We start from the raw sequence: 26,765 nt of genomic DNA, 5'->3' as shown, positions 1-26,765 counted from the left end.
TGATCATCTGGCCGATCTCAAGCAGAGGTTGGCAAACTTTTTCTTAAAGGACCAGCTAGGAAGTGTTTTGAGGGCTCCGAGTTTCTCCATTCAGCTCTGCCATCGTTAAGCAAAAACAACCTTAGACAAAACACACTTGACTGGGTTGGATTTGGCCCCTAGGCTGTGGTTTGCTGACCCCTGATCTACAGAACAGAGAGCAGAAGAGATCTATGTGTTTAAAATAAGAAATGTTCTAAGAAAGTCATGAAGAAGCTACAAAGGAGTGCCTGGTTCTCTCCACACATTCATCTCTTCTGTGTCTCTTTTAAGAAAGAAGCAACAAGGAGTTCCCATCGTGGCTCAGCAGAAACAAATCTGACTAGCATCCATGAGGACACAGGTTTGATCCCTGGCCTGGCTCAGTGGGTTAAGGATCTGGCATTGAATCCGTGAGCTGTGGTATGGGTCACAGACTCGGCTCAGATCCCGTGTTGTGGTGTAGGCCAGCAGCTACAGCCCCAATTCAACCGCTAGCCTGGGAACCTCCATGTGCCACGGGTGCAGCCCTAAAAAGACCAAAAAAAGAGAGAAAGAGAGGAAGAAAGAAAGAAAAAAGAGGCAAGGAATCATACATCATCATGCTAAGTGTTTTATAGGCCTCATCTCATTTCGGCCACTCACAAGTCTAGGAAGTAAGTGTCTTTATTGTCCCACTAAGGCACAGAGACATTGTCACTTGCCCAGGGTCCTCCCTAGCTTGTAAGTGACAGAACCAGCATCCAAACCCAGGCTCTTGGCTCCCCCGTTACTATATTTTTCTTGAATTATATCACTAGAGAAAACATAATTTGAAACATGTTTGTAAAAGACTTAAAAGCATCCACAAATAGGATGAAAAGCAGGTTTTCTACTTTCCATATCCCAGTAGAAAATTGAAACAAAAGGAAACATATTGCCTTTTGCAAAAGACAAAGAAAACAGGACACCACATGGAGGCATCAGAAATTGACAGCATAAAACAAATGACAGCAATAAGAAGAACGTATCAGTTATGGTAATAAAGGTAATTAAACTCCCTATTAGAAGACAAAGACTCTCAAACTGGGTTTAAAAAAATACTCTGCTTAAGAGAAATACATGGGGAAAAAGATAAATTATCTACAGTGAATATGAATTTTCATGTTTAAAGTTGTTCTTGGCGGTTGTAAGAAATTTAAACAATACACAAGTACAATAAAGTTGAAGTGAAAATATTTATTTCCTAATCCCATTCCCCAGAGGAAAATAGTTTAACAGTTGGGTGTAAACATGTCCACATTTTTTTTTCTCTCTGTCTGTATACTAAATGTGTTACTTTTATAATTTAAAAAAGTCTATAAAAAAGAAAGGTCAGTTCTCCTCACTTCTGTAAGAGGAATCTAAGGGATGATGGTAGTTCATTGACGCATCTAAGGAAGAAGGTGATTACTGAGTTTCTGACATTATTCTATTTAATCTTGTAGAAAAGATTGTTGTGCTCTGTGCACAAGAACCCTGCCAACCAGCAAGGTGAACTGACTTGCCCGAGGTCACCCAGCTGGTAATCAGTGCATGCTTGCTCTGTGCTAAATACTCATTCAAGTGCTTTACCTGCCTTTTCCTATTGTATCTTCATGGCAGCCCTATGAGGGAGGAACTGTTATCCTCACTTCACAGATGAGGAAACCAAAGCACAGAGTGGTTAAGTAACTTGCCCAAGATCACACAGCTGAATGAATGGGAGTCAGGATTCAAAGCCAGATATTCTGATAGCAGAACAATCACTTGGAACCACCAAATGAGGTCAATCTGACTCCCAAGTTCATTTTCTTTTTGTCCGACCACAAAATGGTGAAGGATGGGTTGATGAGGGTCGTGGGGCGGCAAGGCTGGAGGAGTCAAGGAAGAGGCTTCCACTGCTTCTCGACATTCACCTTAAGACCCCCGGGGGGCCAGTAGTTAGTGTGGGTATGCCTACATCCACCACAGAGGTCAGAAATGCTGGCTTTGGGGCCAGACTGTCCTGGTGAGGACTCAGTGAGCTCAGATTCCTGGAATCCCCCTGTTCCATCACCCCCACCACCCCACCACGCCCTCGCCACCCCTCTCCCTTTGCTTCAACTTCAGCATCCCAGGTCAGGAGAAGCGGGTCCTCCCTCACAGGGGACACCAGCTCCTTGTCAGAAACCCAGTGCATTAGCCATCTCATGCAACCTACCACAAACCAGGTCACTTAACATGTGTTTTCTCACAGTTCTGAGTGCTGGCGGTCCGTGGTCAAGGTGCCAGCAGGGCTGCTTTCTCCTGATAGCCCTCTCCTTAGGTAGCAGATGGACGTAGTCTCGCTGTGTCCTCACACGGCCTTTTTCTCAGTGTACGTGCATTTCCGGGGTCCCCTCTTCTTATAAGGACACCAGTCCCATTGGATGAGGGCCCACTCTTAGGACCTCATTTCACTGTCATTGTGTCCTTAAAGGCCCATCTCCAAAGCCAGTTATATGGGGGTTAAGGCTTCAGCCTATGAATTTGAGGGGACACAATGCAGGCCTGACACCTAGTATCTCTATCTTTCAACCAGTATTTCATTCCTTCTACAAAATATTTATTGAGCACCTACTGTATGCCAGGCACTAGGATAAGGCACTGGGTCCCTCTTTTGTCCTATTGATAAGTTCTTCTCCTAGTTCAAGGCAGAACCCTCCCCTCTTTTTTTTCTTTCCCGTGTGTGTGTGTGTGTGTGTGTGTGTGTGCGCGCGCGCGTGAGTGTGTGTTCCCTTTTAACCCTAACATTTTTTCATGGAAATTTTAAATAGAGTGAATAGTAGAGTGAACCCCCATGTGCCCATCACCCAACTTCAACCATTATGAACTCAGGGCCTGTTTTGTTTCATTCATACCCCCCAGTGTTACCAGTATCCCCCCACCATCACCCAGCTCAGGAATTATTGTGAAGCAAATTTCGGGCATCATATTTCATCCACGACATTTTAATGTGTCTCTCTAACAGATGACAAGAACTCTTTAAAATAGAACCCCAGTATTATTACCTTAAAAATATAAAAATAATTATTTCATGCAATCAAACATCCATGATTATCTATCTAATCCTTTCTTTCACAGTATTTTTTTTTCAAGTCAGAACCCCAGCGAGGTTCGTACATTACAATTGGCTGCTATTTCGCCAGTCCTTTTAATCGCCACCCCCTTGCGATATTTTTGTGGAAGAAGCCGGGTCCTTTATCTTGAGGAGTCTCCTGCAGTCTGAATTTTGGTGATTATGTCCCTGGGAGGTTGTTAAACATGATTCTCTCTCTCTCTTGTATTCCCTTTAATTGGCAGTAAGATCTAGAAGCCTAATCAGAAACAGGTTCTGGTTTGGGGCCAGATTATTTTAAGGCGGGGCTCTTTGCCTCCATCAGATGCACATCATGTCTAGTTATTCCTCTTTGGGTGATATTAAGAGCCATCAGTGATCATAGCCTAGAGACTGCAAAATGGTACTGTTCTCTCTCTTCTTTTATAAGCTGGAATGGTTCCAGAAAATGTGCCTCATCAACTCTTTGGTTACCCCGAGGTATAGTTCATAGAGGAAAGTCAGGAGAAATACTTAATTATTTTCTTTTATCTACCAGTTTTCCTATTAATAAATTCACTGCCTAACATCTTCCAAAGTCGAACATTTTTTCGTATTATTATAATCCAAAGGATTTAAACATATTTGATACATTTAAATCCATTGCAGTTATTACTCGAATCGATTCTTAAATTGCCCCATTGGCCGGTGGGAGCCTTTTGAAGTTGGCCCAACTTCATCTTGTACATTTTCTGTCCTTGACCCAGAATCAGCTGTTTCTCCAAGGAGTCCTGGTTCCTTTTAGTGAGATTTTTAGTATCTGGGCACTTAATGCTATTGAGTGGGTCCTTGTTTCTAAGCCTTTTCAACGAACAGAGCCAAGAAATACTTTTTAAAAGATAAAATGCATCATGGGTTCATTTCATTTCAAATATAAGAACTCTTTTTCTTTTTCACTGAACTTCCTCGATGTCGTATCTATATCTTCTTTCATTCTTGCCGATAGTCCCAACTTCCTAACACCAACGTAATTCCCGTTCTTTAATACACATCAGGAGTCTCAGAATTGTAATACCACTACCGCCAACAGCAACATGATTACCAAAAATAGTTTTCATTTTTTTTTTCCTTTCAATTCTTCTTGTTTCTACATCCTACTAGGGATGGACTATCAAATTACTGTGTTTTAAAATCTCTTTAACTAGTTTCTTCTTGTGTGATAATGCTGCCAACAGATAACAGTAGTATATTCATTTATTTTACTCTGCTTTTAAGTTTTGAGAAATGGCTTATCAAATTTAAATCTTTTTTAAAAATTATCTGGAGTTCCCATCCTGGTGCAGGGGAAACGAATCCAACTAGGAACCATGAGGTTGCAGGTTCAATCCCTGGCCTTGCTCAGTGGGTTAAGGATCTGGCATTGCCGTAAGCTGTGGTATAGGTCGCAGACGTAGCTCGGATCTGGCGTCGCTGTGGCTGTGGTGTAGGCCAGCAGCTGTAGCTCCAATTGGACCCCTAGCCTAGGAACCTCCGTATGCTGCGGGTGTGGCCCTAAAAGGACAAAAGACAAAAATAAATAAATAAAGTGAAATGGTTACATAGTTCCAAAGCTAAACCTCTAAGAGAAACAATATTCTGAGAAAGTCTGGTGTTTATGCCTTCCTTCCATAGGTAATTTTGTGTTTGGGGTTTGCCCTTTCATTGCTGTTTTTGTTTTGTGGTTTTCTTGGCCGTACCTGCAGCATGTGGAAGTTCCCGGGCCAGGGATTGAACCTGTGCCACATCAGTTACCCAAGCTGCTGCAGTGACAGCCCCAGACCCTCAACCCACTGTGCCAAAAGGGAGCTCCTCCCACCCTTTTCTTAGATGAATGGAATCATACTGTACCCTTGCTTTCACTTCTTACCTCTCTATCTTGCTTTTATTCACTTAATCAAATATTCTGGGGACCATTCCATGACATTATGCAGAACATTCCTCAGTCTTGTTTTATAACTGCACAGATAGTCCATTTTGTTGATTACCCCAATTCATTCAGTCAGCTCTCTATGGCTAAACATTTGGGCTGTTTCTATTCTTTGGCTTTTAGAAATAGTGCTGCCTTATATAGCCTGGTGCATATATACGTCTTTTCATATTGTTGCCAGGGTATCTTTGGGGTAGAGTTCTAGAAGTAAAGTTGCTGCGTGAGAGAACAAGGGCCCACGAATTTTGCTGGAGTCTACCAGAATTCCCTGCATAGGGATTGTGCCCTTTTGCATTTCCAGCAGCAAAAGGGCACTAGAATTCCTACTTTCCCTCAGCTTCATGTGTCACCGGACTTCGGGTTTTCCCAACCTGATGGATGAGAAATGATTTCTCAGTGAAGTTAAAATGTGTATTTTCTTATTAAGAGAGAGATTTAGCATCTCCTCACATGTTAGAGACACTACACTTAGGAGTCCTCCCTTCCTCTTCCCTGCCTGGAACGTCCCCACCCCGGGATATGAAGCTGAATTGGAGAGAGTGAAGGACTGAATGAATGGAGGGGTTATTGGGCCAATCATCTGAGCGGAAGAGAGGAAGCACCCAAGGTAACAAAATGATGCGGCGGAGAAAGAAAACAAAATGATGACCACTGAAGGAAAGGGTTGAGTTTCTCTCTCTGGAGACTTTTTTTTTTTTTTTTTTTTTTTGCTTTTTTAGGACCACACCCACAGCATATGGAGGTCCCCAGGTTAGGGGGTCTAATTGGAGCTGCAGCTACCAGCCTACACCACAGCCACAGCAACGTGGGATCCGAGCCACATCTGCAACCTACACCACAGCTCATGGCAACGTTGGATCCTTAACCCACTGAGTGGGGCCAGGAATCAAACTGGCATCCTCATGGATACTAGTCAGGTTCGTTACCACTGAGCTGCAACAGGAACTCGCTCTCTGGAGATTTTGTAGGGGATCTTGTTGATGGGTATGACTGCAGAGAGAGCAGCCTTGGCAGGCAGCAGCGACCATGTCATCCATGGCTTCCTGGAAAATGAGCGAGGACATCATAGTCCACCCACCGAAGAGCCTGTGCTGAATGGGAGCCGAGAGAGAGTCCCCCTCCCTGCTGAGGCTCAGTACCTGCCTGGGCAGGGGTCCCAGGCACAGAGCAGTAGGCACACTCCTGCCAACCTCCAAGGTCTCACATGTCCCTTGAAACAGTAGTGAGAAGCATTGGTCATTTCAGCCACAAGGATGAATGGGTTTGGAAAACAGGTTCCCTGGGAAGTAACAATACCCAGAGGCAAGTACACTTTCAATGTTTGATATAGGCGCTGTAGAATTACTTAGTTTCTCCAAGCCTCAATTTACTGAAAATGGGGTAATAATCCCTGCTTATCAAATAAGAATAATAATGGTATCTGCCTCTTAGTGTTGCAGTTGTCACAAGGATAATCCACATTAAGTCCAACACATAGTAAAGTCAATAACCATGAGCTCATGCCTAACAGCTGTGCTTGTAGTGCTATTATGTGCTGCAGGGGGATTTGGAGACAGAGGTCTTGAGGCTAAATCTCTGCTCTAACTTTATTAGCTCTTGATCCAGTCTCTTAGCCTATTTAGACTTAGTTTTCTCCTCCGTACAAAAGGGATAACTTCGGAGTGTGGCTCAGTGGGTTAGGGACCCAACATTGTCTCTGTGAGGATGGGGGTTCGATCCTTGGCCTGGCTCAGTGGGTCAAGGATCTGGTGTTGCCGTGAGCTGTAGGCATGCGGTGTAGGTTGAGAATGCGGCTCAGATCCAGTGTTGCCATGGCTGTGGCGTAGGCCGGCAGTTGCAACTCCGATTGGATCCCTAGCCTGGGAACTTCTGTATGCTGCAGGTGCAGCCATAAAAACACAAGCGGGGCAGGGGATAATTTCATAAATGCCGTGTACACTTAAATGAGCTGATACACGTAGAGTAGTTAGCATCATAAGTCATCAGTAGGAGTTGTGTACTGTTAACATCGTCATCATTATTATTCTTTTATCTTCTTTGTTAATTAAACTTCCAAGTATAATTTACTATCAAGAATGCTCGACAATTATTGTAGATATTTCCAAGAAGATTATAGCATTGACAGAGGAAAGGTGTGGCACCTTTGGCTTTATGTCATGAGCCTGAATGCTCAGGGAAATTTGCAAAAATTTGCCGCATAGGAGTGTTGTGTGGCTCTTTATTCCCCTTCCTTTCCAGTCCTATTTAGCACATTTTGGCGTCTGGTAGCCCCACAGCGAGGGGGTCCAAGGGCTTCTTCCAAAGCTGGGAGGCTGCTTAGCATAAGATCTCTGGAGGTGTGCTGTCTTCCTCAGTCTGCATCCACACTCTACTGCTTGCTAACCCTAGATGGGAAGGGTTAGTTACTTAATCTCCATAAGCCTCTGTTTTCTTAGCTGTGAAATGGAGAAAAATAATAGCATCCTCCTCACAGAGCTGGTGTATCGTGCAGAGGGACCATGATTAGACACGTGAAGCTCAGCATGGGGCAATGCTGGGCTCTCGGTCCGTGGCCTTGGTGGTGACAGCGGCAACAGCTTTGGTGGCGGTGGAGATCCGCATCCTCACCATGGGTCTTGGGGAGGGAGGTGTCTTACCAGGGTGGGCGAGGTTAGACGGTGCTAACAACCACCCCAGAACTCAGTGGCTTAAAAGCATCACTTCCACCCTCAACTGGTTGGTCCAGGCGGTCACGTGGCCTTGCATACATGGACGTGAAAGGGGTGGACAGTGAAATCCAACCGTGGGCCCCGAAGGCGGAGTATTGAACTAGGTCTAATGACCACCGCAGGGGCCAAGGGTCTGGTTGCAGGAAGAGGCAGGAGTGATGGGAAAGATGGGAGAGGGTGGAAAGCGGAGGGATGGGAAGACGGGCAGAGAGCGCTGAGGGACCGAGATAACAGGGCCTGCAAGCTCGGAGCCAGCATGAGACAGGCCCAGACCCCGTGGGTCGTGTGGCTTTACCTACCTTGAACTACACACATCCTGCCGTCCACTCACTTACTCATTCAAGCGGTGGTCACTGGGGGACCTCTGTGTGCCTAACCCCAAGCGAAGGGCTGGGGATTCGAGTTGTATAAGATTGAATAATATGGAGTTCCCGTTCATGGCTCAGTGGTTAATGAATCCGACTAGGAACCATGAGGTTGTGGGTTCGATCCCTGGCCTCACTCAGTGGGTTAAGGATCTGGCGTTGCCGTGAGCTGTGGTGTAGGTCTCAGATGCGGCTCGGATCCCGAGTTGCTGTGGCTGTGGCGTAGGCTGGCGGCTACATCTCCGATTAGATCCCTAGCCTGGGAACCTCCATATGCAGTGGGAGCGGCCCAAGAAATGGCAAAAAGACAAAAAAAAAAAAAAAAAGACTGAATAATATGGTCCCTGAGCTCAGGGAGCTCACAGTGGGGCAGGCTTTATGGGGCTCTGACCAGCTCCAAGGCCAGGGCGCTGGGTGCCAGCCATGCCCAGTGGGCTCATGCTTCTGCCAGGGGCCTGACAATGGAGTAAGGAACAAAGAAAGAACCAGGGTGACCCAAATATGAGCTGTGCTTCAGCCCTTCTAGAATGGCAAAGAACTTGGCTTAAAGGATTCTTTTCATTCCCCTCCCGTGGCCCTTTATAAAACTCCAAGTGATGTCGCTGGATGTATCTATCCATCAAGGTCCCCAAAGACAGAACTCACAGTTTTTACAGTTTATGTCATTCTCCATAAAAATGAAAACAATACCTGCTGACAGACACATTTTATAGAGAGGTTTTTTTGTTTATTTGTTTGTCCCCTCAAGAGAGCTTTCTTCGCTCCCTTCTGTCCCCCCAGCTCCCTGCGGTGGCCATCTGACGTCACCTAGTGGCACCATCCTGTCTCCGGGCTGGCCTGGCTTCTACAAGGATGCCCTGAGCTGCGCCTGGGTGATTGAAGCCCAGCCAGGCTACCCCATCAAAATCACCTTCGACAGGTGCTGGTAACCACAGCCTGGGGGGGTGGGGATGAGGGGTGATGTCTCTGGAATGGGTATGGAAGGGAAGCTGGGGTGGGTGGGGGACCCGCACTGATGCTGAAATGACAGTAAGGTCAGAGAACATGGGAGCGGCTGCCCTGGGTGAGGATAGGCTGCACTGTCTTTGCTCTTGGCCTTGGATCCACCTCAGTAGGGGGGTTTGTGCCATTCAAGGGACCGTGACTGGAGGGGTAAGAAGAAGGCTGGGGTATCATTTGAGAGGTCAGAGCCCTTTTGTCCCCCAACCACATCAGACATTGAAGCAGGCCTTAGCATCTGAGGAGCATAACCCTGAAATCTCCAGGATGGGAAGGCGTCTTCCTCACCTCTGACCCAAACCCTGCTCATTTGCTCCAACTCCAGCTCTCACCCTGGTGGTGCCCCTCAGGTGGGGAAAGTGGCCACTCCACTAGAGCATGAACACAGACTTCTTCTAGACAAAGCATTCGTGACCTAAAATAGCAGTCACAAACTCTTCTGTAAAAGGCCAGGTAATAAATATTTCAGGTTTTGTAGGACACTTGCAGGTATCCATTGCATAGTCTTTGCTTTTTGTTTTTTTAAATACTCCTTTGCAAATGTAAAAACCAGCCTTAGCCCTTAGGCCTTACCAAAAAAAAAAAACAGACACTAGACCAGATATGGCCCTGGGGCTGTAGTTTGCTGACTCCTGGGCTTTAACTTTCTGACTCCCAAGAGGCTGGTCACCATGCCTCTAGGTCTGAAGGTGGGTCATGGCCCAGGCCACAGAGAGACCATGAGAGCCGCATCTGGCCAGAGGAGGAGGAGGGCAAAACACGCCAGGGAAGGTCCTCTCCCATCTCCAGTGAATGTATGCAGGTTCCATGGAAATCTCCCAGCCTGCCAGAATCCAGTTGCTCTGAAGCCCTGGGTCAGGCAAGGCTTTTTGTCCTCTGCAATTAATTGAGCCTTGGGTTTCTCAAGATGTCTTCATTTGGCAGATTTAAAACCGAGGTCAACTATGACACACTGGAAGTGCGAGATGGCCGGACGTACTCGGCGCCCTTGATCGGGGTTTACCATGGGACCCAGGTCCCCCAGTTCCTCATCAGCACCAGCAACTACCTCTACCTCCTCTTCTCTACCGACAAGAGCCACTCGGACATCGGCTTCCAGCTCCGTTACGAGAGTGAGTCTCGGAGGTGCAGATGATGGGTGGCTGGTTGGGTGGGAGGACCCAGGACTGTGTCCCCTGGGAGGTCCCACTCGGCCGCATCCCCAGGTGGTCTGTGGTCCTCGGAAGATGCTCCTGGCTCTCAGCATCTCCCAGAGCTCAACTTTCGGTACAATGCAAGGCCCTCCTCTGTGGGCAGATGACTGGGCGCCACCCTGCTGGGGGTTCCGGGGACTGAGTGCTTGACAGATGAGGGCATTGAAGTGAGACGTCACCTCCTGCTCACTCACCCCCTCTCGTCACCTGCATTCATCAGTGGTGCCTCGATTTAAAGAGGTTGATGTCAGTTCAGTTCTTTGCCGGCCATTCTAGAAACCTATGGCTGAGAACAGCCTGAGGAGAGGGTCATTTTCTTACTTGTGTTCGTGTCCATGACCCTTAGCATGGCATCAAAGCCACGAGGGACACTCTGCTGATGTTCACTGAATGAGGGATAAAGGAACAAATGGTCAAGCTGGCTTGTTGTCCCTGGCAGAGGGGTCTTCGGGTACCCTCCGCGGATACTAACAGCCACATTTGATGGGGGCAGATGACAGCCTCAGCCCTCCCTCAGTCAGGGCTGGCTCCCCTCCCTTCGAGTCAGCCAGGGCCCCTCTGTGCTCGCAGTGAGCTGTCTGTTCCAGCCGTGGGCTCTCTTTTCCAGCCATCACACTGCAGTCAGACCACTGTCTGGACCCAGGGATCCCCGTCAACGGGCAGCGTCATGGGAATGACTTCTACGTGGGTGCTCTGGTGACCTTCAGCTGTGACTCAGGCTACACTTTAAGCGACGGGGAGCCCCTGGAATGTGAGCCCAACTTCCAGTGGAGCCGGGCCCTGCCCAGTTGTGAAGGTGAGTCAGACCGCAAGGGGGCGCTAAAGTAGTGGGTTCCTTTGCTGCCATGAAAAACCAGGGAAGGAGCACTTGCTCACCCCCGTCAGGGAGGGTTGGGGGCTTCAGAAGAGGCTGTGGGGGAAGCTCCCTGGGCCACTCCAGCCTGTCAATGCTGTCTTCCCTCCTCTATAGCACTCTGTGGTGGCTTCATTCAAGGCTCCAGTGGGACCATTTTGTCACCAGGGTTCCCTGACTTCTACCCCAACAACTTGAACTGCACCTGGGTCATCGAAACATCACATGGCAAGGGTGAGTGTTCAGGCCCATGGCAGGTATTGGGATGTGACATGGTCAGGGACCCAAGTGCCCTGGGGTCAAGATCACCTCCATGGCCATCTCCCTCTATGGTGACCTCTGGGCTTCATCTGAATTCTTTCCACCAATCAGAAAACTCCCAGATCCTTCCTATCTCTTTGAATCACAGAACTCATTCAACACATATTTTTAAAGTCTAAAGTCTCCATACTGGAAGAGATCTTAGAGATCACCAGCTCTTGACATCTCCTTAGTGCAAGAATCTTCTCTAAATGACTCCCAAAAGATGGCAGCCCACCTTCTGTCTAAGCAGCCCCCCGGTGGACAGGTGACCAACCCATCCAGCAAACAGCCACCTTTTCTCACTTCCTGGTAGATCTTATCCCTCCTAATAACCTGAACCTGAGCTCCTTGTAACGTGTCCTGGAGGAACACAGGCTGCACCTGCCTCCTGTTCTTTATGTCCAGCCTTCTGGTATTATCTATAGCGATCTTCTTCTCACATAACTCTCCCTGTTCCTCAGAGGAGTGTTTTCACATTCTTCCCCGGGTAGACTGCAGCCCCATCTTCCCTGACATAAAGGATTTTTGGAGTCCAAGTTCAAAGTAAGGGTGCCACGAGTTCCCACTGTGGCTCGGACATAAGAACCTGACATAGTGTCCTAGAGGATGCAGGTTCCATCCTTGGCCTCGCTCAATGGGTTAAGGATCCAGCATTGCCATGAGCTGTGGTGTAGGTCACAGACGCGGCTCAAATCCCAAGTTGCTGTGACTGTGGTGTAGGCCAGCAGCTGCAATTCCAGTTCCACCTCTAGCCCAGGGACTTCCATATGCCATAGGTGCAACTGTAGAGAAAAACAAACAAAAAAAATCACAAAGTAAAGGGGCCAGCTAAAAATAAGCATGAGTCGATGTACCCTCTCATTCAACAACTATGATGGAGTGCCACCTAGGTGCCAGATACTGGGGCTTGGGAATAACCGGTAACCAGGCAAATGTGGCTTCCACCCTCAGAAGCTTACTCTGAGGTTCATCTAGAGTCAAAGTTCTTAGCCCCTTTGCAGTTTGGCAAACACTGCAACATTAGTCTCTACCAGCGATGCTTAGATTCCCTGCATTGGAGGTAGAAACCAGGGAGCTATATTCACTAACCATTAGAGCACTTCACTAACCATTGTGAGGCGTGCCCTTCAATAAGAACCTCTGATCTGGGAGAATTAACATGTGGAAAAGCCAAGAAACAATGTAAAGGGAAAAGGCATCCTTCCAGATGGGAAAATGGTGTTGTGGGCTAAAATAATTTGAACGATGTGGTATGAGTGTAGAGTGGACACACAAATCAGTGGAGGAGAATAAAGATCCAGAAATAGATTCCTCTGCATATGTGTGTGAGAAAGAAAAAGAGAGAGAGAGAGACAGTCAGTCTTTAGTATATGATTAAAGTGTCATTTCCAATCCGTTAAAGAAAGGATGAATTATTTAATACATGGTTTTAAAACAGTGGGTTTAACCATTTGGGAAAAAAGAGGGAAAAAAATCATACCTCACACATTTAACCACAAATTCTAGTATTAGAAGGATGTAAAAGGCTAGCATCAGGTGGGACGTACATAGAGAGTAGCACTAAAGGTAGACTCCACAAAGGCAAAGACTGTTAGATCTGATTAAATAACACTTTGAATGGATTTATGTTTTTCATAAAAGCAAGGAAATATTCGTTAAGTTCACGGACAAAAATATTTGCAACCTATATCATCATCGAAGGACCACCAAACCTGATGCGTAAAGGGCTCTTAAAACTTTTTAAGAAAAAGATGCCTGGAGTCCCCGTCGTGGTGCAGTGGAAATGAATCCGACTAGAAACCAAGAGGTTGTGGGTTTGGTCCCTGGCCTCGCTCGGTGGGTTAAGGATCAGCGTTGTCGTGAGCTGTGGTGTAGGTCGCAGATGTGGCTCGGATCCCAAGTTGCTGTGGCCGTGGCACAAGCTGGCAGCTGTAGCTCCGATTTGAGCCATAGCCTGGGAATTTCCATATGCTGTAGGTGTGGCCCTAAAAAGCAAAAAAAGAAAGAAAGGAAGGAAGGAAGAAAGAAAGAAAGAGAAAAGAAGAAGAAAAGACAAAGATGCCTGGATGATAGGCCTATAAAATAAGCAAAGCTATAAGCTAATACTTCATAAGAGAGGACATAAAAATGAAAAGGCCTCCACCCCACTAACAACTTTAAAACTGCATATTCACTGGGTCATGAAATGCCACTTCCCTTTTCAAGTCAGCAGAGAAAATAGTGACAGTGTGGGGACAGTGTAGAGATGTGAAAACTGTTCTTCGGTGCCAACATTGTGTGAAATGGTTCAAACTTTCCAGAGAATGATGTAGCAGTGAATCAGAAGCCTTGAGAATTTACATGCCTCTGGGCCCAACAGTTACCTCTTGGAATTTATCTGAAGAAAATAAATAAACTTGACATCAGATTTAGCTACAAGGCTATCCCTTAAAACACTTTATTAATCAAAAAAACTAGTAACTATTCAAATGTCTGTTGATAAGGCAGCATTCAGTAAATATATAGTAAAATGTATGCTACAGCCGTATAATGAGACACTGTGCAGCTACTGAAAGGAATCATGTGAAGAAATATTTAAAGACCTACAAAGGTTCGTTGCAATACACGGATGACTAAAAAAAGAAGTTTGCCAAAATAATATACTCGGTTTATAAAAAAATAAGCAGGGATGTGTGCCTAGAAAACAGTCTGAAAACTGTGCCCCCAAAAGTTAATACTAGTTGTCTCTTATTTTCATCTTTTGACTTTTTCCTAATTTTGAGCAACAGATATCTATGGCATGTAAAGTAGACTATTTGTATAAAAAAAAGAAAACGTGAAAGAAAAATCCCTTGTAATCCTACCGCATATACTTAAGCACTGTCACTTGTGCCTTTAATAGGCCTGATTTAGCCAGGATTAGGATGGCCTGGAGCTTCTTGAGCCACACAGGACTTTCTTTCTTATTTATTTATTTATTTATTTATTTATTTATTTATTTATTTACCTATTTTTGTCTTTTGTCTTTATAGGGCCGCACGTGTGGCATATGGAGGTTCCCAGGCTAGGGGTCAAATCGGAGCTGTAGCCGCCTGCCTACGCCAGAGCCACAAGCAACGCCAGATCCCAGCCATGTCTGCAACCTATACCACAGCTCACGACAATGCCAGATCCTTAACCCACCGAGCGAGGCCAGGGATCGAACCCACAACCTCATGGTTCCTAGTCGGATTCATTTCCACTGCGCCACGACGGGAGCTCGGAGCCACACAGGACTTTCTAGCAGTCTGGGCAAGAAGGGGCTGTCCCCCTCTTTCCATGGTTTTGTTCCTGAGGAGAGGAGGGATGTAGGCAGTGTCCTTGTTGCTCTTGCAGAGCTGCTTCCCCCGAGCCTGGTCCAGATATGGCCACTGCCGGAGCCAGAAGCTACTCTGTGGCATCAAGAAGGAACATAATGGCAGCCCTTGGTGATCCCTAGAGGAACAACCCCATGTAGTCATGCCTTTCTCTGTGTCTGATGCCTGTAATCATAGGCGTGTATGTTCTTCGCCGCCTTCCTGTGTGTGCCTCTGCTTAAAAGTCAATACCTCTTGGAGTTCCCATCGTGGCTCAGTGGTTAACGAATCCTACTAGGAACCATGAGGTTGCAGGTTTGATCCCTGGTCTTGCTCAGGGGGTTGAGGACCCGGCGTTGCCGTGAGCTGTGGTGTAGGTTGCAGACGCGGCTCAGATCCCGAGTTGCTGTGGCTCTGGCGTAGGCTGGCGGCTACATCTCCAATTAGACCCCTAGCCTGGGAACCTCCATATGCCGTGGGAGCGGCCCTAGAAAAGATAGTAAAAAAAAAAAAAAAAAAAAAAAAAAAGTCAATACCTTTGGATGAATTCTTAACAGATGCTTATTTGAGACTTGCACTTACTGAAGGGACTAGGCAAACACAGGGGAACAAGCCCTCTGGCATTGCCCACCTTGGATGCTAGTGGGAGAGATCAAAGTATCATGCCAGTGCTGGGATGGAGTAGACAGAGGTGAGGGAACATCTGGAGGCCAGCCCAGGGTCCTAGAGTTGAGACTTGGGCCATCCTTCAAGGATGACTAGCAGTTAGCCAGGATGAAAGGTGTTGTTGCTTTTTTTTTTTTCTTTTTAGGGCCGCACCCCGGGGCCTATGTAAGTTCTCAGCCTAGGGGTCTAATCGGAGCTTCAGCTGCCCGCCTACACCACAGCCATGGCAAAGCAGGATCTGAGCCACATCTGTGACCTACACCACAGCTCACGGCAGCACTGGATCCTTAACCCACTGAGCGAGGCCAGGGATTGAACCCGCATCCTCGTAGATGCTAGTCATGTTCATTAGTGCTGAGCCACAATGGGAACTCCTGGGATGAAAGGTGTTCTGAGCCAACAAGAGTCACTGGTTATGACCAGATCACGTCTTCCTTAGAATCACTGAAAGGCTTCACTAAACCCTTGCCCAGCCTTAAGCCCCAAGCTGTAAAATGGCTACAGCATGGCCCTAGAGTCCAGGCTCACTTTTCTCAGCCTCCTTCTAAGCCCTCTAAACACTAAGTTCTAGCTACACTGAACATCCTTCAGCTCTTAGAACTTCCTAGGCTTTCACTGTCCTCCAGAGCTTTTGTGCATTGGGACAATTTTCTTCTGGAACCCTTCTCTCCCTGCATCATCTCCGTGCTTCCCCTTGCGTGGCCAGCTCTTCATCCTTCTGCATTCACTTCCTCTATTACGCCTTCCTGCCCACCCCCACCTCCACCCCCGCACCCAGCCCCAGGCCTGGGTGGGCCAGGCCTCCATGGGGTCCCCGGTGATCCTGTACCTCCCCAATCCCAGACTTCACCCACCGTGCGAAGCTTACATTTTCATCATCTGCCTCCACAGCAGGATCTCTAAGCTCTTGGAGAGAAATGTTTGCCTTGTTTCCTGCCGTTTCCCCAGCTGCTGGCTTGATGCCTGGCACATAAGAAACTCAAGCAATATTGATATGAATTGAATGAAACTGAACTCAGACCCTTCTCCAGAGGGCCCTCCGCAGGCTCCTCGTGCAGCAGTATCTCAGATTAACAGACTATGAGGCTGCTGACGCTGATTGCTCCTGACCAGGTAGCGGGACGGCTGGGGCAACTCAAAACTCTGAAATTCAGACTTGTTCCCCTTGCCACATGCCAAGCCCCAGGGAACAGCTGGTTGAGGAGTCCAGAGAATGTGCCCTGCTCAGACCCCCAGACTGACATCTTTTTTTTTGTTTGTTTGTTTCTTTCTTTCTTTGCCATGTCTTGGGCCGCTCCTGCGGCATATGGAGGTTCCCAGGCTAGGAGTCTAATCGGAGCTGTAGCTGCCAGTCTACACCACAGCCACAACAACTCGGGCCCTGAGCCGCATCTGCGACCTACACCACAGCTCACCGCAACACCGGATCCTTCACCCACTGAGCAAGGCCAGGGATCAAACCTGCAACCTCATGGTTCCTAGTCGGATTCGTTAACCACTGAACCACAATGGGAACTCCAAGATTGACGTCTTTTAACTCACAAGACTGTCTGGGACTCAGAGGAACTGCGCACAGGGAACACCTACTATGTGCCAGGCACTGGGCTTTGCACGTGCTTCCCCAAGTGCCCCTCCCTCCAAGGCCTTGACGTCACCTGTAAGGGAGGCACCATGGCCGAAATGTGGCCTCTGTACACTGACACCAATTACGTCTGGGAGACAGAGTTTGGGGTGAAGCAGAAAGAAAAGCTTTATTGCTTTGCCAGGCAAAGGAGGCCACAGCAAGCTAACGCCTCAAAATTGTGTCCTGCCTTGAGAGGGGACAACAAGGGGTCTTAGAAGTTTAATTTGAAAGACAGGGTTATTGATTGAGGTGTCTACATTATTCTCCCTCCATAGATCGTTTCAGAGTCAAGTCTGGCATCAGTGGGTCTGGTGATGGTTTCTGGGTGTCTTTGGGGTTATGGTCCCTTGACCTTCTCTCTGGAATGAAGATTGATTCCGGAGAAGGGGTGTTGGGGAGTGTTTTAATTACAAAAGAAAACATTAGGTGCAATATAACTCTAACTAGAAAGTAACCATTAGGAGTTCTGTCATGGCTCAGGGGTTAAGGAACCAGACGAGTATCTGTGAGGACATGGGTTCAATCCCTGGCCTCACTCAGTGGGTTAAGGATCCAGCATTGCCATGAGCTGTGGTGTGGGTCACAGACACAGCTTGGACCCTCCGTTGCTGTGACTGTGGTGTAGGCTGGCAGCTGCCGCTCTGATTGAACCCCTAGCCTGGGAACGTCCATATGCTGCGGGTGTGGCCCTAAAAAGACCAAAAAAAAAAAAAAAAAAAAAAAAGTAACCATTAGTAATAAGTGTGTGGGCCAAGGCAGGACATAACATAACGGAGACTCTTTTGATGAATTTATAGCTGTAGTGATATTTCCTGATCATCACCTCTTGAGTCAGCCTTTTGAGACTAAGCAGAGGCCTGGGAGGCTGAAGGAAAAGCATCTTCCTTCAAAACACAAAGACTTAGGGGCTTGCACACGATTTCAGTACCGGCATCCGCATAACCCAGACGAGGAAACTCGGGGAGTGTAGAGCAGCTCTGGCCCAGACCCGTCCGCTGGTTGTCAAGCTCTTGATCTGGAGCCCTTCGTCGCCCAAGGCTCTGCTGCTTGGGCTCCAGCGTGGCACAGGCGTCCTTCCCTCGATTCCGCATGGTTTGCTCCAGTGAAGCCTTGGTTTGTGTGCGCATCTGTCACACGGAATCTGGATCCCAACGCCAACAGGGGCCTCTCTATTTCTGTGACAATGTCTTCATTTTCTCACAGTAACCGCAAGAGCCCCAAGCGATCGGCACAGCTGGGAAGCCCAGAGGTGTTCATCTCAGTTGTTTACTCATCCTTAGCATCCCTGCCAAATGTTTACTCTTTTGGAGGGGTTATATTTGTACGCTAGTGAAACAGAGGGAAGGCATGCTGCTTAAAGCAGCTTCCTTTCCGCCCGTTCCTGGGTCTGAACCACCCTCCACCCAGCCCTGTTCCAGCCAGGAGGGAAAGGACCTCTGTTCCGCTGAGCCTGTCCCCAAGCTCTGCAGACGGAGGACGGTTTTCCCATTTTCACACATGTGCATGGGTCGGGAGGAGAGGGTCCCTGTGGGTGCACATAGGTCACTAAGCATGCCTACACCCCTCGTGTCACACACTGTGACCCCTTCAAAGCCGTCCCAGCCCAGAGGGCATGGTTACTCACATCCCTCTGTGCCCCTACCCTAGATCCTCACCGTGGACGTGTCTGTCTCTTCCACCCAACGGGGAGACCTTTCTCGGTGCTTAGCACTGACCTAGTCCTTTTTTTTTTTTTTTTTTTTTTTTTTGCTTTTTTTTTTTTTTGCTTTTTAGGGTCACGTTAGCAGCATATGGAAGTTCCCAAGCTAGGGGTGGAATCGGAGCTGCAGCTGTCTGCTTACGCCACAGCCATAGCAACATGGGATCTGAGCCATGTCTTTCACCTATACCACAGTTGATGGCCACGCTGGATCCTTAACCCACTGAGTGGGGCCAGGAATCAAGCCCAAATCCTCATGGATACTAGTCTGGTTCATTACTGCTGAGCCAAATTGGGAACACCCAGGATCTCTTTCTCTGATAAATGGGTGCATCTCCGTTACCTGGGCACAGAGCATTTACAAGCTGCATCCCTGCTCCTGCCACCTCTCTTGGGTTCTGTTCCCCCCAGCCCCACCCAGAGCATCCCCAATACTCTGGACATCAGATTCTCTTAACAGAGGCAAGAATGTGAAAACAACTAAAATGCTTTAGCAGTAAGACGTTGGCTGTATCATTTATCAAAAACGTGTCAGTAATTATCTAGAGAAGTATCTCTCACGCTTTTATGTGCCTGCAGATCTCTTGGGGGATCTTGTTAGCACATAGATTCTGATCCAGGAGGTCTGCGGTGGAGGCCAAGATTCTGCATTTCTTTCTTACTTTCTGTCTTTTGTCTTTTCAGGGCCGCACCCATGGCATATGGAGGTTCCTAGGCTAGGGATCTTTTTTTTTTTTTTGTCTTTTGTTGTTGTTGTTGTTGCTATTTCTTGGGCCGCTCCCGCGGCATATGGAGGTTCCCAGGCTAGGGGTTGAATCGGAGCTGTAGCCACCGGCCTACTCCAGAGCCACAGCAACGCGGGATCCGAGCTGCGTCTGCAACCTACACCACAGCTCACAGCAACGCCGGATCGTTAACCCACTGAGCAAGGGGCAGAGACCGAACCCGCAACCTCATGGTTCCTAGTCGGATTCGTTAACCACTGTGCCACGACGGGAACTCCTAGGCTAGGGATCTAATTGGAGCTGCAGCTGCTAGCCTACACCACAGCCACAGCAGTGCAGGAGCCAAGCCGAGTCTGCGACCTACACCTCAGCTCACAGCAATGCGGGATCCTTAACCCACTGAAGGAGCCCAGGGATAGAACCTGCATCCTCATGGATACTAGTCAGATTCGTTTCTGCTGAACCATGATGGGAACTCCGAGATTCTGCATTTCTAACAAGCTCCTGGGCGATGCCCAGGCAGCTGGTCCCTGGACTCTGAACAGCACGTGGGTGCAGCATTCCTGGCCTTCCCAAGTTTCTGCCCTGGCATATCCATGGCGTGTATTCTCTTGGGCACACCCACGTGTGGGTGCATGTGCATTATACATCTGTCAACACGAACACGGCTGCCATGTGGATAAGTTCTGAGTTGCTCTGGGTGTTAAGAGCCTACTGTCCCATAACCTTGCTACACCCCCACCCCTCCCACTGCTGGCCCTTCCTACCGAGGGCTCTCCTTCCCTAGTGGGAGAAGCTGCATCATGGGGTGGTTTATTACACAGCCTCTGCCGCCAGGTTGCCTCAATTCAGATCCCAGCTCTCCAGCCTACTAGCTGGGTGACCTTGAACCAATGACCTCATCTCTTTGTGCCTTGGTTTTCTCAGAGGTCACATAAAGAGGAGAATAATCATAGCCATGCTGGAGGGTCATTAGCTGGATGAAAGGAATTTTCTCGTATCTTCCCTTCCAACTGATAGGGGCCAGCTTCAGAGCAACTAAAACACTCAGGACAGTGACACACCAGTACTTAGTGCCGAATGGACTAATAAATGAATGTTGCTGTCTTTATTGTGTGCTCAGCCCCTCCCTTTTCTCCCTCTCAGTCGGCCACCTGCCTCCTCCCCCAGCACTCCCCCTCCCCCTCCTCCCTTCTAGTTGATGCCACTCCTCCCCAGGCTTCTATCTCCCTCCTCTGATGCCCTCTCTGCCCTCCTCCAGTCCTCCTCATGCTTGTGCATTCAGGTAGCACCTGTTCCCAGACCTAGTGCTGTGATCCAGCCTTAACCATGAACTCCAAGTTGGCATGTCCAGTTCCCACTAGCTCGCACTGCTTGAATGCTGAACACGCAGGGTCTTCCAGACTGAGGCCATCGCCCTTCCACCACCTGCTCCTCTTCCTCCTCTCCCCCTGCCCCCCACCGGGTCACGAAAGACCTCAGTGCCCTTCAGGTCAGGACCCTCCCCATCATCCCTCCATTCCTCCTTTGCATCTGTTGCCTCTCACCCCTGTCCACTCTGCTTCCTGAGGTCTTGTGCCCATCCTACTCTCTGCCAGTCCCCATCCCTTCTGTCCCAGGGCACAGCCACTGTCCTCCTACCTGTTCTCTCTCCTCTCCCTCCAGTTCATCCTCCTCACAGTCACCAACATCGTGCTAATCTAAAGTCAGACCCACTCGGGAGTTCCCGTCGTGGCTCACTGGTTAACAAACCCACTAGGTGGTGTAGGTCGCAAACGTGGCTCGGATCCCGCGTTGCAGTGGCTCTGGCGCAGGCTGGCAGCTACAGCTCCTATTCGACCCCTAGCCCGGGAAGCTCCATATGCTGCAGGAGCGGCCAAGAAATGGCAAAAAGACAAAAAAATAAAATAAAATAAAAAATAAAGAAATAAAATAAAATCTGGCCCACTCGGGAGTGGCACAGCAGAAATGAATCCGACTAGGAACCATGAGGTTGTGGATTCGATCCCTGACCTCGCTCAGTGGGTTAAGGATCCGGTGTTGCTGTGGCTGTGGCATAGGCCGGCGCTACAGCTCCGATTAGGCCCCTAGCCTGAGAATCTCCATATGCGGACCTAAAAAGACAAAAGACAAAAAAATTAAAAAATAAAATCTGACCCGCTCTGGATAGGATGGTGTCTCAGTGCCTCCAGTCCGGCCCCAGCCTCTATTTCCAGCCCCTTTTCCAGACGTTTCCTGTGAGGGTGTCCAGCCATGCTGCACAGCTCACTGACGCCTGGAATCCACAGTGTCTTGTCCCTTCACACAGGCCCATCCCCTGCTGGGGTTTGGGGGGGGCTCGCCTTTTACTGGGCTCACTCCTATGCATCCTTTTAAGACTCAAATCAAATGCTCACTCCTTAGCAAAGCTTCCCTCCCCTCCCCTCTTCCTACCACAAGCTGCCTTCCCTCCTGCCCCCCAGCGCAGTCTCATCTACAGTCGTTCCAGCATTTGTCACTCTGCTCTGTGGCTGTATCCCCCTTGCATCCACCTAGCCCCGGATCCTGGCCCATTAGGAAACACCCAACAAATACACAAATACTTGTTGACTGAATGAATGACCTAGCCATAAATCTCCCTTTCAAATTAGGACAACCATAAAGTAGCTTCGTTCTCCCGGACTGGACCTGTGGGCCAGGGCATGTCCCATTCACCCGGGTTCCTTCCGCGTGTGTTTGTCGGTCATGCTTGGACTTCTGCCCACCCATAGACATTTGCAAATGGAAAGCGATCACGCGGACCCCGTCATGCAGCTGGGCCCCTTCCGCCCTCTCACCATCATCACCCCAACCTCCTGATCTCCTGGCAGGTGTATTCTTCACTTTTCACACCTTCCACCTGGAGAGTGGCCACGACTACCTCCTCATCACGGAGAACGGCAGCTTCACACAGCCCCTGCGGCAGCTGACTGGCTCGCGGCTGCCGGCCCCCATCAGTGCCGGGCTCTACGGCAACTTCACGGCCCAGGTCCGCTTCATTTCCGACTTCTCCATGTCCTACGAAGGCTTCAACATCACCTTCTCAGGTAAAGCCCGTGAGGGTCCCTCGGCGGGGAGGGATGACCCTCTGTCCTTCCCTGGCTTCTGGTCTTCCCAGCAGGTGGCTGTCAATCCCCTCCCCAGCCTCTGGGGAAGGTGGGGACCTCGCTGCTGCAACAGACAATAGTTGGGTTAGACACAAGGACAAACTTGGAAGGAATTAGCAAGTGTGTTGGGGAATCTCCTTTGGTGAAGGTGTTTAGGGTTCACTCTGGATATGACCGACCCAACTGATTGGATTAGAGGACCTCAAGGAAGTCCCTTCCTCCCCTAGTAGTTCCAGATTCTTCTTCTGATTCCACTTCCACTACTTCACAAACCATGGAAATAAAAAAAAAAAGAAGAAGAAGAAAGAAAGAAAAAGAAGGGAGGTTGAAATGAACATACTGGAGTGTCATGGTCTCATCTGGGGCTGCTTCACCCATGCTAATTTAGTAGCCATGGATGCTTCTCTCTGCTGTTAGAAATCCGGGAAAGAAAGCTCCTTAATTTGCATTCAGGGAGGAAAGAGGACACTTCGCTCCTCTAGCACCAGGTCCTCCTGCTGCCCTTACCCCACGGCCCCCAGAGCACCACCTCCCAGCCAGGAAGAGGCAGAAGAGGGACCCCAGGATGGGCTAGCACTGTCTGATCTCTGGGAAATAGGACATGGCCCCTCTCAGCCCACACTGTCCCTCCAGTGATGCCCCCTGCCATGTGCCTGGCTGAAGGGACATGTCCAGCCAGTCATGCTCATCCTGTCTGAGAGAGACCCTCCCTCTCCCCACCACACCGAGCCCCAGGGTACTGCGTCGAGATGCCCTTGGGGTGAGGGATATGTCTTCTGCCTCAAGTGCCAGCATAACCGAGAAACAGCTTCTTCCATTGAAGCAGGTGGATTCTTTCTTCCCCTGCAAATTGCCCTAGGCTGGGTCCTACTTTCTGACCTTCTAGAACCAGGCTGATTGAATTGCTCTGGCTCAGTGCCTAAGGAGAGAGAGGCAGGAGCGTCTGCAAGCCCGAGGCTGGGGTTAATGTGGAGATGAAGGGGCAGAGGGGTGAAGGGGCAGAAGAACGACGGGTCAGCCTCATAAACACTCCCAGGGGTTGTGTCTCCAGAAACGCGGTGCCCTCTCCCGCTGCTCGCGGTCCTGAGGTGCTCGGAGCACCCGGAGCACAGCAGGCCGGTTCTCACCTGCCTTTCCTGTCAGGCTCTCTCCTCACCTGTCGTGGATTGGTGTGTATCCTGTACCTCTGTCTGTCTTCACCTCTGCCCCCTTCTCCCCCTGGTGTCTGTGTCTGAGTGTTCACATCCTCTGACCCTGACCCCAGCTCTCCTGATCCCTTTGCAGAATATGACTTGGAGCCCTGTGAGGAGCCCGAGGTCCCAGCCTACAGCATCCGCAAGGGCTTGCAGTTTGGTGTAGGGGACACCCTGACCTTCTCCTGCTTCCCCGGGTACCGGCTGGAGGGCACGGCCCGCATCACGTGCCTGGGGGGCAGACGGCGCCTGTGGAGTTCGCCTCTGCCAAGGTGTGTTGGTAGGTGGTCACGTGCTTTCATTTTGCTTCACTAATGGGGTTGGCCAAACTTTAGTCAATTGCTATGAGGTCGTGGAACACACATGGGCCAAGAGGCCAACGGAACTGGGTTTGAGGACTGTCTTAGCACAGGGTTACCTGCAGGGGGACCGTAGGTAGGTGGCCTGACCTCCTTCTGCGCCAGCCCCCTTATCTGTACAGGAGGAATGGCAATGCCTGCTTCATGGGCTGTTCTGTAGCCCAAACAGACCTTTACAAAATCTTATCCTCACCCAGATAAAACTGATTTCCATAACTGTCACCTACTCCCCCACCCCCCACCCCTTAACACATGTTCCCATGGCTTTCAGCTGCCTCTGGCAGAGAGAAATCTAGGTGGGGTGTGGGTGAACCTGTAGGAAGAAGGTATGACTTTTGCCCATCGAGTGTCCCCATCTGGGGGAGTAGAGGGCTGATTTTGCTAATCTGTTGAGTGTGCTAGCTTTTGAGCATCTCCAGAAAGACTTCATGCATTCCACCAGGGAGCAGAGAGGGAAGCAAGAGTTGGGTTTGTTTATAAAGCATCCCCTGGAGGTCAGACAGGCTTCTAGGTGCTGGGAAGACCCAGGTGAGCAACACCGAGAAAGTCTCTCCACTCCTGGTCTCACATTCTGGTCGGAGGACATAGACTGTGACCACGTGGCTGTGTAGTGTATCGGGCAGTGTTGAGGGTTATAGAAAAAGATTAAGTCAGCTTAGGAAATGCTGGAGGTTTTCATATAATTCTTTTATAAAAAGTAGTCAGGAGGAGTTCCCTGGTGGCTTGGCAGGTTAAGGGTCCGGCATCGTCATGGCTATGGCTCTGGTTACTTCAGGGGTATGGGTTCACTTCCTGGCCTGGGAACTTCCACATGCCAAAAATTTTTTAAAAAAGGAAAGAAAAAGAAAAAGTCAGGAAAGGCTTCTCTGATGAGCTGACATTTTAGTAGAGATCAGAAGGAATTCAAGGAGCTAATTCATGGCAGAAGAGGGAGCAGAGCGCCGAGACCCCGGGTCACAAGGATGCTCAGTGTTTGAAGAACAGCTTGGAGGCCAGTCTGGAGCGAGTGATGGGGAGAACAGTAGATGATGAGGTTGAGAGGTAGCTGATGGAGTTGGGACCAGGAACCCTGTGACCCAAGACCCTGCCTGCCTTCTGCTCAGAGCACCAGGCAAGGCTGTTCAGAGCGCCAGGCCTGGAAAGTGGAGAGAAGTAGGGTGATAACCAGGGAGCAGGGACAATTGCTGGCTGTCCCTCAGTTATAAGGTTCATGGCTCTGCTTGCTCGATACTCACATCGCAGGGCGAGATGGACAACAGGCTGGATGAGGGAGGACTTACCCCACACACACACACACAATTGCCCGCGAGGAACTCATGCTTATAGTGAAATAGTACGTAAAATGCCAGTATACCAAGCAGATAGAAGCAGCACCACACTGTCTATAACAGGGGCCCGCATCTTGAAAGCCTGTGAGGTCAGCCTTGCCCGAGACAACTCTATGGAGCCCAAGGTCAGGTCTCCGCCCTGCCACTTAACAGCTGGTGGATCTTGGGCGGGCCACCAAATCCCAGCAGCCCCCGCTTCCTCGTTTATATAACAGAGATAACAACATCCAATTCATAGGCTTTATTCCAGATTAGACGACATAATTTACATAGACCAATGGGATGCCATGTAATTATCGTCATTTTGCCAGTAACCTTTTGTCCTTATTTATTGATGACCAAGAAACTTTTACAATCCCAGAGGGAAAACATTAAGACAAAGAGATGCAGAATTCTATTAGTGACCAACTGGCTAATCCCGAAGTTTATCCTTTCTCCTGGAATCATCCCCCAGAGCCTCTGCCCACCCTGACCTGAGCACACACTCAGACACACACCTAACTCCCGCTGTGGAGGTTCAGTTTCTGTCTGGCTGCTAGCAGCCCTCTCTGGGAAGATGGCCTCAGCTAAGTAGTTCTGGGGGAAACTGCTTCCTGAGTGGGATATCCAGGACCACAGATGCACACACCCCCATAAGCTCTCGCCTCATCGATCTCATTACATATACTCATGCTTTAACTTATTCTTCCAGTTACTGTTTGTTCATGGCACCTCACAATATTTTCATCATTGCAGTTGTCTTCTGTTGTGTCTGTTATTAATAACGCATGGTAATTATAATCACCTCTCATTACCACCAGCCCTGCAATAGAGCCTCAGGCTGGAGGTACCACGAGAATGCCCCCTCCCTCCACCCACCCCCCTCGCCGCGAGGTGCTCCCAGTTGCACTGGAGGTGTAAACTGGATGACCTAGCCCACTCATTGTAACCAGGAACATTCCCGGCTGAGGAGGAGATGAAGGGCCCTGGACTCTGATTCATGGGTGACAGGGTGACACAGCCCCTGACCTCAGGGTCCCCTGAACTGGGTAGAAGAGACAGCCTTGACCCCAGAGGAGCCCATTCTGCAGCAGGAAACATGGCCCTGTCTTTGGGAGCCTCAGATTGATGGAGCAGACCTAACTCTGTCTCGGGAGCCCCAGCGTGATGGACAAGACCCAACCCCTGCCCTTAACGAGACCGCTTCTGATGCAGATGACAGAGGCTGCAGATGTCTGAATCAGCGCAGCAGTTCCGGTGCACACAACTGTGTGTTCCTCTGGAACATTTATT

At 49.1% G+C, this 26,765-nt stretch overlaps 1 protein-coding gene across 1 annotated transcript in view; it reads left to right on the top strand.

Moving 5' to 3' along the window:
• CSMD2 (CUB and Sushi multiple domains 2) overlaps positions 1 to 26,765 on the top strand; it is a 646,642-nt gene that overhangs the window by 412,643 nt on the left and 207,234 nt on the right. Inside the window, 6 exon segments of the mRNA XM_021095859.1 lie at positions 8,893 to 9,031; positions 10,036 to 10,223; positions 10,912 to 11,100; positions 11,275 to 11,391; positions 22,338 to 22,553; positions 23,898 to 24,086. Of these exon segments, the coding sequence (XP_020951518.1) occupies positions 8,893 to 9,031; positions 10,036 to 10,223; positions 10,912 to 11,100; positions 11,275 to 11,391; positions 22,338 to 22,553; positions 23,898 to 24,086 (1,038 nt within the window).

Source organism: Sus scrofa, chromosome 6 (assembly GCF_000003025.6).
Source record: "Sus scrofa isolate TJ Tabasco breed Duroc chromosome 6, Sscrofa11.1, whole genome shotgun sequence".
Classification (NCBI taxonomy): domain Eukaryota; kingdom Metazoa; phylum Chordata; class Mammalia; order Artiodactyla; family Suidae; genus Sus; species Sus scrofa.
This window is presented reverse-complemented; position numbering and strand designations above follow the sequence as displayed.